Below are 12,039 nucleotides of genomic sequence, written 5' to 3'. Positions count from 1 at the left end.
TTTTGCTGAAATTAAAATTAATTAGTACAGTTGATACCGCTTGTCAAGGAATGAAAGCGCAATTGAATTAATAATTATAAATTAATCTGTTGTTAATAAACCGACATAGCCAGAAAATTTCTTAGCTAATTATATTTTTTTACAGGTGATTGAATAGTTTACAGAAATGAAGTTTCAAATACCTCAGATCGTTTCGAGCACTGTTACTTATCAAGTGTGAAAATGCTAATCATCACAAAACAAAGATTATTATGACGTTCAGTATTTTCACGTTCAAGAATAGGAAAATTAATTACATTGCTGTAACGGCGCAATTATATAAATAAAGCAATAGTGCTGAAAAGGATCTTCAAAACGTATTTCTGTAAACTACTCAATCGCTAGTAAATCATATTATTAGTGAGCAGTGTTATAACGCACCAAACAAACGCGCTGAACAAAAATGTTGATAAGTTATTTCCCATTCTTTCAGGGGCCCATAACTTACTAAATCGATCGATTATGTCACTATGAATGTAATTCAATATCGTTCTACTCCGTTTAAATAACTATAAAATTGTGTCTTTCGTTAAAGTAATATAAACTACCATTAACAAGAATTTTGTACTCATATAGTTAATAAGCCAGGTTGAAATAAAATAATCAAATTTTCTAAAAAGGAAAGAAATTGGCAATAGACTGGTAGACGTTTAATGACGCTAGTTTTCATTATCCTAGCAAACAATAGAGTAATCAGTTGGACGGATTATGCTGCCAGAAAACTAAAAAGAAAAAAATTATCTCCGCAGACGTGCAGTAGAGCACGACAACGTTCGAGGGAAAACGGAGCATGTAACACCAGCAGCTGTAGGCACCCACAAGGAAAAAAAAAATAATAATCACTCGTGTTCCCCCTGCACTTTCACGAAGGAAAAAAACGAAGGGAGAGCTCTAAGAATGCCACGGCGAAATTAGCCGCTGATGACAGCCGATTTCCGTAGACACTGCTGATGAGCCGAGTGGCCTCGTTACTTACCGATAGGCAGCTGGCTTCTTTCCTTTTTTAGACTGCTATTGTTGCGTGGCGGATTAGAGTGATGGTGGATTGGGCAACGAACCACTCTTTTTGGCAGTCTCTTTTCGCGCTTTAATCGTTGGAGTACAGAGGGTTATTTAACAGACTTACACGAGTCGATATTATGGGATTGAGATGTGTTTTTAAAAATGTTCTTTTCATTTATTTCGATTTTTACACAAGCACTTTGTTCAAATATATCAATACTGCGTGCTTATTCAAATGTTTATCTAGTTTGCTGCGTTAAATATTTAAACAACCTTTGTGTCAGTGCTGTTCAAATTTAAGTACATCAAATCAGCGAAAACCTAACTTATTTAACGATATCTATTTTTAAATTGAATAATAAGAGTAGTAGTGACTGATATAAAACATTCCGTTTTATTTTACAATTCACTCTAACGTTGGTTTCAAATCTTACCAACTAAATCTTCACAAAAGTTTTACCGAATGCATCCAGTTTAAATAGATTTAATTTTTCTTGTGGTCAGCTGCGCCTGCAAATAATTATTGTAATTTCTGTTAAAATCAATGTCTTGCAAGCTATCGATTTTATGTCCGGAAATAAAATTATTTAAAACTTGCAGTAATTAAATTTAGACATAAAGTTATATAATTATGCATTAATTTGTTTTCAAGTAATATCGATCAAGATTGTAATCTCATTTTACGCTATTAATTCTTTTTATTATCTGAATACTCTCCTCAAGCTTGAATCAGTTAAAGCAATATAAAAGAAAACTAGACGCGATTTTGATGGATGCTAGATAAGCCTAGTTCTCATTGTGCTTTTTCGACAATGGGACGATTACTCTGATTGCGTTGCAACGACCAAATTTATTTGAATAAAAATTGCAGTTTAAAACGAAAAAAAATTTTCAAATACTTTGATAACGTTTCTAGTAATAAAAAACGTAGTATCTGACAGAAAGGAAAAAATCATAATCGTTTTAAAAATGTGCTTTTCATGAATTTCTGATAAATTAGCATCCATATTCGTTGAAAAGATAAATATATTGCACTGCCATCAATAGGACCAGGTCTCTACTTGGTTATTGCGGAGATTGAAAAATATTCGCTTGGTGGTCTCGAGGCAAGCAACAAAGCCAATAAATATCCCCGAATAAGTGCGGCAGGCGAAAACAATATGGTGTCCCCTCGGAAAAAAAAATTCCTCGTGTAGCAATCTGGCGCGCGTACGGCTATGTAATCTGGGCATCGACCAAAAACTTGGCTGCTGCCGTTCGTCGTCGCGCGAACAAAAGACGTGCAGGAACAAAGCCTTTTTCCAGCAGAGCGGTCATCGAAGGGGACGAGAGAGTGAGCAGCACGGCAGCGTGTCACTTGGAAAGTTGTGCAGCTGCTCCGCTCCAACTCTCGCACACGTGTTTTTCGAAATAATTGTTTGACCTTTAATTAAGGCCACGGCGATTGCTGCAGCCATTCGTGCAAGACTTACACCTACTGCAATTACGGATGGTTGGGCTCTAACGAGATGCGCCTTCTTCCTCCTTCAGCGCCTCTTTTTTCGCGCCCTCCAGACGAGCAGAAATGCTGTTTATTGGGATTCTTCGGCTCGCTATCGAAAGTGGAAAGGCTTTTCGGATTTCAGACTTGATGTAATTAAAGTCGAGAATTCATTCGTTTTTATGATCGAATACTTGGATTTATTCAATTGACTTTTGATCAGTTCGCAATATTTCATTAGAATACACAATTTATTAAACGTCAAATTCTAAGATATATGTCGAATCGACTGTAGCAAACGGAACGAGGATAATTTAATTGAGTCATCCATATCCCAAGTCCCATTCAGTCCGTCGTTATAAAGTCAAATTAAAATCAAGATACCATTCTGTTCACGATAATCTGGTTGATGATTCCATTGAATTTTTCAAATGAAGAAAAAGTAATTATTCAACTAGGTCAATGAATTTCAAATGAATAAAAACGAAGATGTAATTTTTTACAAATATAATAGTTTATTACATCGTATGTATATAATAATTATGTAATAAATAATACAGTGTCCATACGAAATTATTCGTTACCCTTATACAGTAATTATATCCAACTAAGTGGGTCTCTTCTTTTAAACAAATAGAGGTAGGGAAGGGCCACCCAACCGATTGCTATACAAATATTCGACGCGCATATAATACGACTTTACAAAGTAAAAAAGGAAATATTTCTTAAATCCATAAAATCACGATTATTTATATCCTCGTCATATAACCTCATAATCAGTCCACCGAAGCAATATCAGAACGCAGAACTCTCGAACCGCTAGGATTTTTTGGTTTTATTTATTTAATCTTTTTTTAGTTATTTTTTTGTCTGTAGTTACTTTTTAATATTGTATGTGTGTGTATGTGTATGTTTGTGTTGTCATGCATATCGTATTTCTTTTGTTACTTAATTTGTCGTTTATCTTACAGAAAAAACTTGTCTTTTTCTCCGCTCGTACTTACATCATATAATTATACGTATAATTATGAACACGTACTGAGTAGTCGCTCGGAATAACTTTTAGGGATTTCTGTTTGTTCAGCCACCTGCATCGTACACACGTGTGTTTGTCTATGTTTTTTTTTTTCTTTTTTGCTTTGGTATCTAAATCTTTACGCCGACGTGAATTTTTCTTTAAGAAAAAACTGGCTATATACCCAACTCGACATCCCTGTCAGAATTTCTCGCTTTACTTTTCCTTCGTATTACACGAGGCATGTGATCAGACACATTATTAGTTTACAAAACAACTCTTGCCTCGTCGCGGAGCTTTCGCGCAGGAATATCGAGATTTTTTTTTTGTTTCTCGCGCAACACTAAATTACACAATTTGTACATCTTTAACATCGTCCTCATTTCCTTATGTTTTATTACGAACGTTCTATGTATACATATCATACGCGTGCATATGATACACACACACATACACATATCACGCGTCGCGCTCGCGCGATACACACATTACAACAGCAATGAAATATAGTCAGCCTTCGCGTTTTTTTGTATGGTTGTTTCTCTCTCTAGCGGAAAAAAGAAGGGAAAACATAAAAATGCAGCGATGCCGTTCTCGCGATAATACTCGTTATTTACATCAGCGCGCGGAGCCCCACTGATAAGGCGCACTCGTAATTATTTTCCTAAGAGCGAGGATGTTACGCGGATGAGGAGGAACTTTGTGGCAACAATAACAACAAAGAGAAAAACAACCCTTCCACTACGTATACACCCCGCTTGATAATTTATTTGAGTGGGACTTCAGACTCGTTTGTTTACTTTCTTTTTTCGTCTCGTCGACAAGTAGATTAAGCACTTCTACTACGTGCGTTGTGTTTGAATTCATTCACGTTATGGATTCAAACGAGTAGTGATAACATTTGCAAAAGTTTTTCTTCGTTACGGATTTTACGAGCCTTGTACGATTTTGAAAAGCGGTCATTTAGGAAAAATAAATCCACTACAGTCTCCTACATGAGTATGCTGTTGCGATATCGACACGAAAGCGTTTCGTTGAGATGACAATACAGAATCTCAGCAAAACGTTTTCCACGACAAGACCAAATGAAAGAACCTTCGGCGCGGAAAACTTTGTTCGTAAGAACGGCATTGCCACATTTTTTTCAAAACTCGATTCTTTGAAAACTATATATATATATGTATATTTTTACGGACGCACGCTTTGTATAATATACTAGTGTAACGTTGCACTCAACCAACATTCACTAATAATCTTACATGCGTTTGTTTTCTTTTTCATTCCTTATCGTCGTCCTAATTTACGCCTTACATTTTCGGTTTTTTCTTCGACAGAGTTACGCTCGATACGAATCAATTGCACCACACGCTCATAGAATCACCCAAACGAGTTTAGTACACTTAAAGAGTGGAAAAAGGGAATCGGGTGCGTATCTCGACGGAAAATTTCCCCCCGTTTGGAATTGTATTGTCGTACACCCGGAATGGTTTTGCGAGCACTTTGATATGTGTTGATATGCAAATGGAAATTTTCCCTCTCGATGCATCTCTTGCGGTTGAATTTTTATTCGGGATATGGCGCGATTCATATATTTCTGATTTTTCATAAATAATCAAGATTTTTGTCCGGGATTAATTTGCAAATTATATACGGGGGTAATTTCTTTTTCTTAAGAAATGCAATTTTGGATATGTTTGTTGAACGATAATCAATAGAAATTATAGATATGTAATGATGATGTAATGATATTGTTTGTACGAATAAAATATTTGGAAGATATGTTGTAAGAACGATAAACAAGGATATGTAATTGTATTGCCGATATTTTTTTTAGTTTGCACCGAATTAAAAACTCAATCGTGCAAATTTTGATTTTTACTTTAAAATTATTGCTTTTACTTTTTCCGATAAGATATGTTGAATTCAAAAACTAACAAATTGACAAGTGTACAGTTTTTCGATTAATTCAACTTACACATCGTTGGTGATTGAGAAGAATTTTAAGTCTTAATTGTAAGACTATAAAACTATTCTCTTAACGTGTTAAGCATTACTAAAGTTGACATTTGATTAAGCGTGGTGATTAATTGATATTTTTTCTTGTTAATGATAAAAATGTTGATATTTTTAATCATTATAATTTGAATAATTGATAAGATTCGATACATATGACCGTTGTAATTTTGATAATTGATAATAGTTCACATATATATACATATATTTGTTTTCCACCGATATTATCGTGATTTACGAGGTATAATTGATAGTTTGAAAAGGAAAATCGAATTCTATATAGCAACGAATAAAAATTCAACCGTAACCGATCGAATCCATTCCCCTGTACTAACACTTAATTAATTACTCTAAACATATGATTACACTTAACTCAATTTTGCTTTTGTTAACCTTAGAATAAAAGTGATAACTACTAGTCAAGTCTTGGAATATTTTCCATAATAAAACGCATAATATTGTACTTTGCCATTGCAAACTTAATGATACATTATTGAACGCATTATTTAAACTCGTAAGTGTCATTCGAAGTGTGACATTGTACCGAGGAAACAGGCCAAACTCGGAATGTTGAATAATGGCTAATCACGTTTAGGAGCATCGAAAATTCAAACGATAAAACTCAATTAAGGGTAAACTGAACGGGAAAAAGTGCATGTGGAGCGAATCGAGGATAAAAGTGCACGGGGTCAATCGGATTCAAACGGACGAACGAAAAGTAAAAAAAAAAAGAAAGATCCATAAGTATGTACACGTGTTCAATGTGAGGCAGAACCTAGGGAAACAAACAAAACAAGCGGCGCCGGCACGTCGTCGTCGTCGTCGTCGTGTATCTCATTCGTTCAGCCTGTCACCTCGGGAATGCCTAATATCGTCGTCGGAGCGTTTGAGGGATTGATAAATGCGCGGCTGCTTTCCTTGGTCCGCGTCTCTTCTACGAGACGCCGTCAAGAGTACGAAAGGGGCGGGGGATAGTCTATTGTTTGCCTCGTTCAATTTTCGACAATTCAGTGCCATGAGCATCGGAGTCATACTGAATGCGATACGTGACGGCGAAAGAGAGAGAGAGAGAGAGAGCTGCTTTAGTCTTTGAATCGATGTACTCTCGCGCGCTTACGTAAAGCCGCGCGGCAGCGCTCGGCCGCCCCATGTGTCTGCGCGAGCTCGCGTTATAACTTTCGTCTGCCCCGCGTCGCGGTATTGTTAGTGTACTGCACGAGAGGGGAGAACGAGGCTCTCCGCTCGATTGCCTTTTATCGCACGCGTGCGCCGTTTTCAGAATTGGCCCTCTTTCTTTGCCCCTCGCAATTCTCAATCGACGCTCTTTCCGCGTTGTGCGACCGCGGAAGAGCGATGACGGGCAGCGCTGCTCTCTCCCAAATAAAAGGAAGCTCGTGCGCGCGCTCACAGGCACGAGATTGGATAATCTCTGCGCCGCTGTGGCGCGGTGATCGTCGAACGAGCGATCGCGCGGCTCGCGCGGCTCGCGCGCTTTTGCAATAAATTTTTATCGCTCCTCGGGAGAAAAGCGCACGCTAATGCTCGCTCCGCACGTGATATAATGTCGAGGTTGTAGTGCTGCCCGATCAATCAGGTTTTGCGGCAGACAAAAGAGCGCCACACACCGTATATTATACGTAAGTGTGTGTGTGTGTGTGTGTGTGTTTGTTTTTTTGCTTGTTCGAACAACAAGAACAACGCATGAACAACGAACGACGAGAAAAATTTCAATTTCTTTTTGCTTATCGCAGACATGTAATTCAAAAACAAATTGTGTGAAATTCGCATACAGTAGACGTCGCACTCGCACCTGTGATTGAGGATAGAAAGATGAAGAGAGAGAGTGCAAGGGAGGAGGGGGGGGAAGAGAGAGAGAGACAAAGAAAGTGACAGAAGTATCGAGTATGAGAGAAGAGTGCGTGTGAATCGAGAGTCCATCATCTGTATGTACATGTAAAACGCACTATACACTCCACTCTAGCACAGTCTTGAGCCTCGTGTTGCACTAGACGTCAGTACCGGTGCCTTCCTGATAGCCCTCGTCGGGCGACGAGCGCGTGGAGCCGAGGACGCGCTTGAGAGCGGACACCGGCGGCAGCACCGGCACGCCCTTCTGCCACACGCGGATCTGTTTGGCACCCGGCGGGAACTCCTGCAGCTGTGCCGCCGCTGCCGCGGCCGACTGGTGCGCCGGCGTCGGCGTCGGCGTCGTCGTCGGCTGCTGCGACACCGACGGCCTGCACACCTGCTGCTCCCAGCTGAGGCACTCGGAGTAGAGCAGCTTGCCGGCCTCCGGCTCCATGTCGACGAGCCGGCTGCCGTAGGTCGCGGTGACGTCGAGCGCCGCCGCCGCCGCCGACGCCGCCTGCAGGTAGGTGGCGGACGAGGGCGGCGGCGGCGGCGGCAGCAGCAGCTCGTCGCCCGAGCCGCCACGCGTGTCGCGTATCAGGTCCGGGTTGTCGATCAGCTGCGACGAGTACGCGGCCGCGCTGCTCTTGGCCACCAGGACGCCGGGCTGCAGGCGCATCGTCGACGTCGTCTCCTCGTAGCCGCGGTTCACCAGATAGTGGTCGAGGCTGTTCTCCGGCACGTGGTGATGATGATGATGGTGGTGGTGGTGGTGGTAGTTGTTGGTCGCCTGGGTGCGCTGCAGCGCGTAGCCGGCGACCGCGGGGGGCTGGGTGCTCTCGCCGGCGAAGCTCGTCGTCTCCACGAGCTCCTCGGCCTTGCGCCGGCTGATCGTCGACGTGGCGGACTGCGGGTCCTGCGCCGACTGCGGATTGCTCGTGCTGTTGCAGCCGTCGAGCGGCAGGTTGTCCGAGTTGGGCGCCGCCGACTTGACGTCCTTCTGCGGCATCCGCTTGAGCCGTATGAACAGCACCATTATCGTGAGCAGTATCAGCAGAATGAGGACGACCAGGGCCGCGGATATGCCGGCGATCTGGCCGGAGCCCAACGTGGACATGCCGGCCGTGCGCAGCGATACGTGCAGCGTGAAATTAGCCTCGACGCTGCCGGCCGGGTTCTCGGCGACGCAGAAGAACATGGAGGTGTCGGTCTCCTGAGCGTTGGTCAGCACCAGCGTGTTCCGCTTGCGAAAGAAGCCCTCCTCGTAGATGAGGATCTTCTGGTGGTTGTTGACGGTCGAGTGGTTGGTGTAGAGCTTGCCGTTCCAGATCCAGCGCACCTTGGCGGGCGGCACGGCGGTCACGGTGCAGACGATGCTCGCGTTCTCGCCGATGGTCGCCTCGGCGTAGCGGCTCGCCAGCAGCATCACCGGCGGACAGGCGAAGTCGTCGATGGACAGCTCGGCGAAAGTCCGGTTGGCGAGCCGCGCCGGCTGCTGGCAGACCGGCGATATCGTGGTCGGCAGGTTCTGGTTGACCAGCCAGGACTTGACCTCCCGCAGCTGGCAGTCGCAGATCCAGGGGTTCTCGTGCAGCTCGATGCTGCGCAGCTTCTTCAGCGGCTCGAAGGTGCCGAGCTGCAGCGTCTGGATCCGGTTGTGGTCGATCGTCAGGGTCTCGAGCATCTCCAGGCCCTGGAACCCCTTGCTGGCGAGCTCGGCCAGCTCGGCGTTGGACAGGTCAAGCTTCACGAGGCTGGGCGTCTCCTGGAAGGCGTGCGTCTGTATCTTCTGCAGCGGGTTGTGCCCGAGGCTGAGCTCTCGCAGGAAGGGCGTGTTCGCGAAGCAGGCGCTCGGCACCTGGCCCAGCCTATTGTGGCTGAGGTCCAGCTCGACGAGGTTGGTCAGCCCCGCCAAGGCCTGCTCGTCGATGCGCTGGATCTTGCAGGCGCGCAGGTAGAGCTTCTGCAGGTTGGTCAGGCGCACCTTCACGAAGATGTTGTTGGTGAGGGCGCCGATGTCGTTGTCGCTGGCGTCGAGCACCTGGGTCTCCGGGTCGATACCGTCGGGCACCGAGGTCAGCGAGCGCGGCTTGCACTCCACCGTCCTCTTGCCGCTCTTCCACTTGCACGTGCACACGTCCGCGCACTTGTCCACGTTCGCCAGCACCAGCGGCCCAGCGTCGCAGCACAGCAGCGTCAGCAGCAGCGACAGCGGTCTCATCTTCTTCCTCGCCTCCCGCGCCTCCCTCGCGCCTCGTCTCGTCCGACCGGGGCCCTCGGCGGCTTCTCGCTCTCGGCGGCGGCGGCAACTCGGGTTCGCAAGCTCGCGACTTCAGCTGGCGTCCATCGCGTCGGGAGCCAAGCACAGGAGAGGAAAGATGGAGGAGGCTCGGTGCAGCGCGAACCACCACACTGACTGCACTCGCTCGGTCGCGCGCGCCCGATCCGAACGCCAAGCCGACTGGATCGCTACTGCGGCGGCGCTCGCGAACTAGGGCGCTCTTTCTCTGTCTGGCCGTATGCGTGTAACGCCGCTGCCGCTGCGGCCGCTGCCGCTGCCGCTGCCGCTGCTCCCCCAGAACCCAACGGACCAGCTCCCGTTCGTTGACTTCGGCAGGGGGGTGTCTGCGCGCGCAACCGCCTGCCCTCCTCGCCGTGCCGCCGCCGCCGCCGCCACCATCACCGCCACCACCACCCCCCGCGCTGTGCGTGCGAGAGCGAGAGCCAGACCAAAAGCAACCCGAGACATGGCTGCCGACATCTATCTGTTTTGCTCTCGGCACTCGAGGATTGACTGCGTACGAGCGGCCGATTCGCCGATCGATTTTATAACGTGGCATTTTTCTTCGTTCTCTCTCGTTCGAGAGTCTTTTGCAGTCAAGATGCCGACGCTTGGCTTTTGTTATGCATACGGGCCAGAGGCGAGCGAAGCGCTGGCAGGGCTGAGCGGCCTGAATGTTTCAATCGTATGTAAGTCGATTACGTAAATGAGAGATTGGATTTGCTGAGGATTTTGTCTATCGAGAATTACAAGTTTCTCTTGTAAGCTTGTTTTTTAAATGTTATGATGGGAGACTATATCCGCAAGTGGCCAAAAACGGGAACGAGGGGGCGTACAAGGAAACGAGTAGATTTTTTGAGGGCGTTATTTCCATTTTCAAAATCACCGATGAAGAATTTATCGAGTTTGGATCGATATACAACGTTCAAAGCTTCATTTCAGCTACATTTTACGAGCAGCGAGTTAAAAAAAGTCGGAAATCGATACAAATTGCAAGTGCAGCTGAATCCACAATCATCTTTTTACATTTTGATCCAAATGAATTATTTGCTCTATTTTCCAACGTTAATAGTAATCTCGTTAGTTGGACTGCACATATAAGATCATCGATATCACTCAAGAGTGTGTAATTAACATAAATTTAATTACGAGTACACGAATCAATGAAATCTGAGGTCGACTCTCGATACGTGTGCAAATCTGAAAAGATATAAATATTTTTATGAGAATTGGGATGTACATTTTCGAAATACGAACTCGATGTAACTCACGCGTGTTATCCACAGTCAACCATTGCCCGACAACTTGGCCTGGACTTCACCACCGAAAAGATAAATTTTCGACGCGCGACTATTGATAACGACACCGACTTTTTCAACAATTGCGCCAGAAATATCCTCAAGCGTGTCGCTCTCGCATCGCTAGTTTCGTCCCCTAAAGTGCCTGCAACAATTGCCCACCGTCTGCGAATCGCTGAAAGCAGCCGTAACTATCTGGCTAACTTTGCATTTAACGCTCTCCTCGCCGTTAAAAACGCCGCTAACTCTATTCTGCATGATTTTCAAGTTTGCCTTCAACGTTCTCTTTATTAAAAACCGAGGCGAACTTTGGAAACTTGGCTTTCGAGCTCTTCTCGCGCGTTCCCGCTGACATCTCTGACTTTATCCGTGATGTCGCGGCTTTTTCAAATAAGTACACCAACAGTCTCTTTCACTATGACGCACGAATTTTCCGGGACAGCTCCGCGCTATAGCGTTGATCGTCTTATGGTCACTTTGGATTACCATTCGACTTGCAGGCATATCGGATGCTGAACTAAGAAACGCAAGGCAGGTTAACGCGATTTCGACGCCTACGCCGAGAATTCTTTTTAGTCTTCGCATGTACAAAGACGAACGTATTTGAAAATATTAGGACTGCAGCAACGCAACTGCACAGCACGAAGATGCGATTTACGTATACTGTCGAGGATGTTAGAGACCACTAAACTGCAATATACTCACGGGCGACCAATCCGATTCAAGATTTTAAGTGCCAATACGTATATACCGATGTAGATTTTTTTGCGAGGTGATCAAGACTGCTAATTTTGCCAATTGAAAAAGCAATATCGAGCGAAGTTTTTCCACGTTTAAGAACTGTCTACCGGCGAAGATTGAAAATAGCAAATGTGTCTAGAGTTATAATTCACGTTTTCTCTCTCTCGAGACAGTGATATAAGAGGCGACTTTCAAAATTAACTGCATTATTAACAAAAACCCAAAAAGTTCTTAATTCCTTAAAGCGAGTTTATTTGCCGCTCGCGAGCCAAAGTGAAATCTTATGATACTATCAAAAACTTGGACGTTGTAAGGAGGCTCT

The 12,039-nt window shown here is 44.7% G+C and overlaps 1 protein-coding gene across 1 annotated transcript; it reads right to left on the bottom strand.

The window, feature by feature from the left end:
* Nucleotides 1–2,878: 2,878 nt before the first annotated feature.
* On the bottom strand, nucleotides 2,879–9,887 carry LOC131672806 (leucine-rich repeat-containing protein 24-like). Its single transcript, XM_058950280.1, has one exon. The coding sequence runs from the start codon at nucleotides 9,616–9,618 to the stop codon at nucleotides 7,555–7,557; it is 2,064 nt and encodes a 687-aa protein (XP_058806263.1). The 5' UTR covers nucleotides 9,619–9,887; the 3' UTR covers nucleotides 2,879–7,554.
* Nucleotides 9,888–12,039: the final 2,152 nt, after the last annotated feature.

The sequence above is a fragment of the Phymastichus coffea genome, unplaced genomic scaffold (assembly GCF_024137745.1).
Source record: "Phymastichus coffea isolate CEN01 unplaced genomic scaffold, Cenicafe_Pcof_1.1 PCOF00159, whole genome shotgun sequence".
Classification (NCBI taxonomy): Eukaryota; Metazoa; Arthropoda; class Insecta; order Hymenoptera; family Eulophidae; genus Phymastichus; species Phymastichus coffea.
The sequence above is the reverse complement of the archived record's forward strand: the minus strand, read 5'-3'. Positions and strand labels throughout refer to the sequence as shown.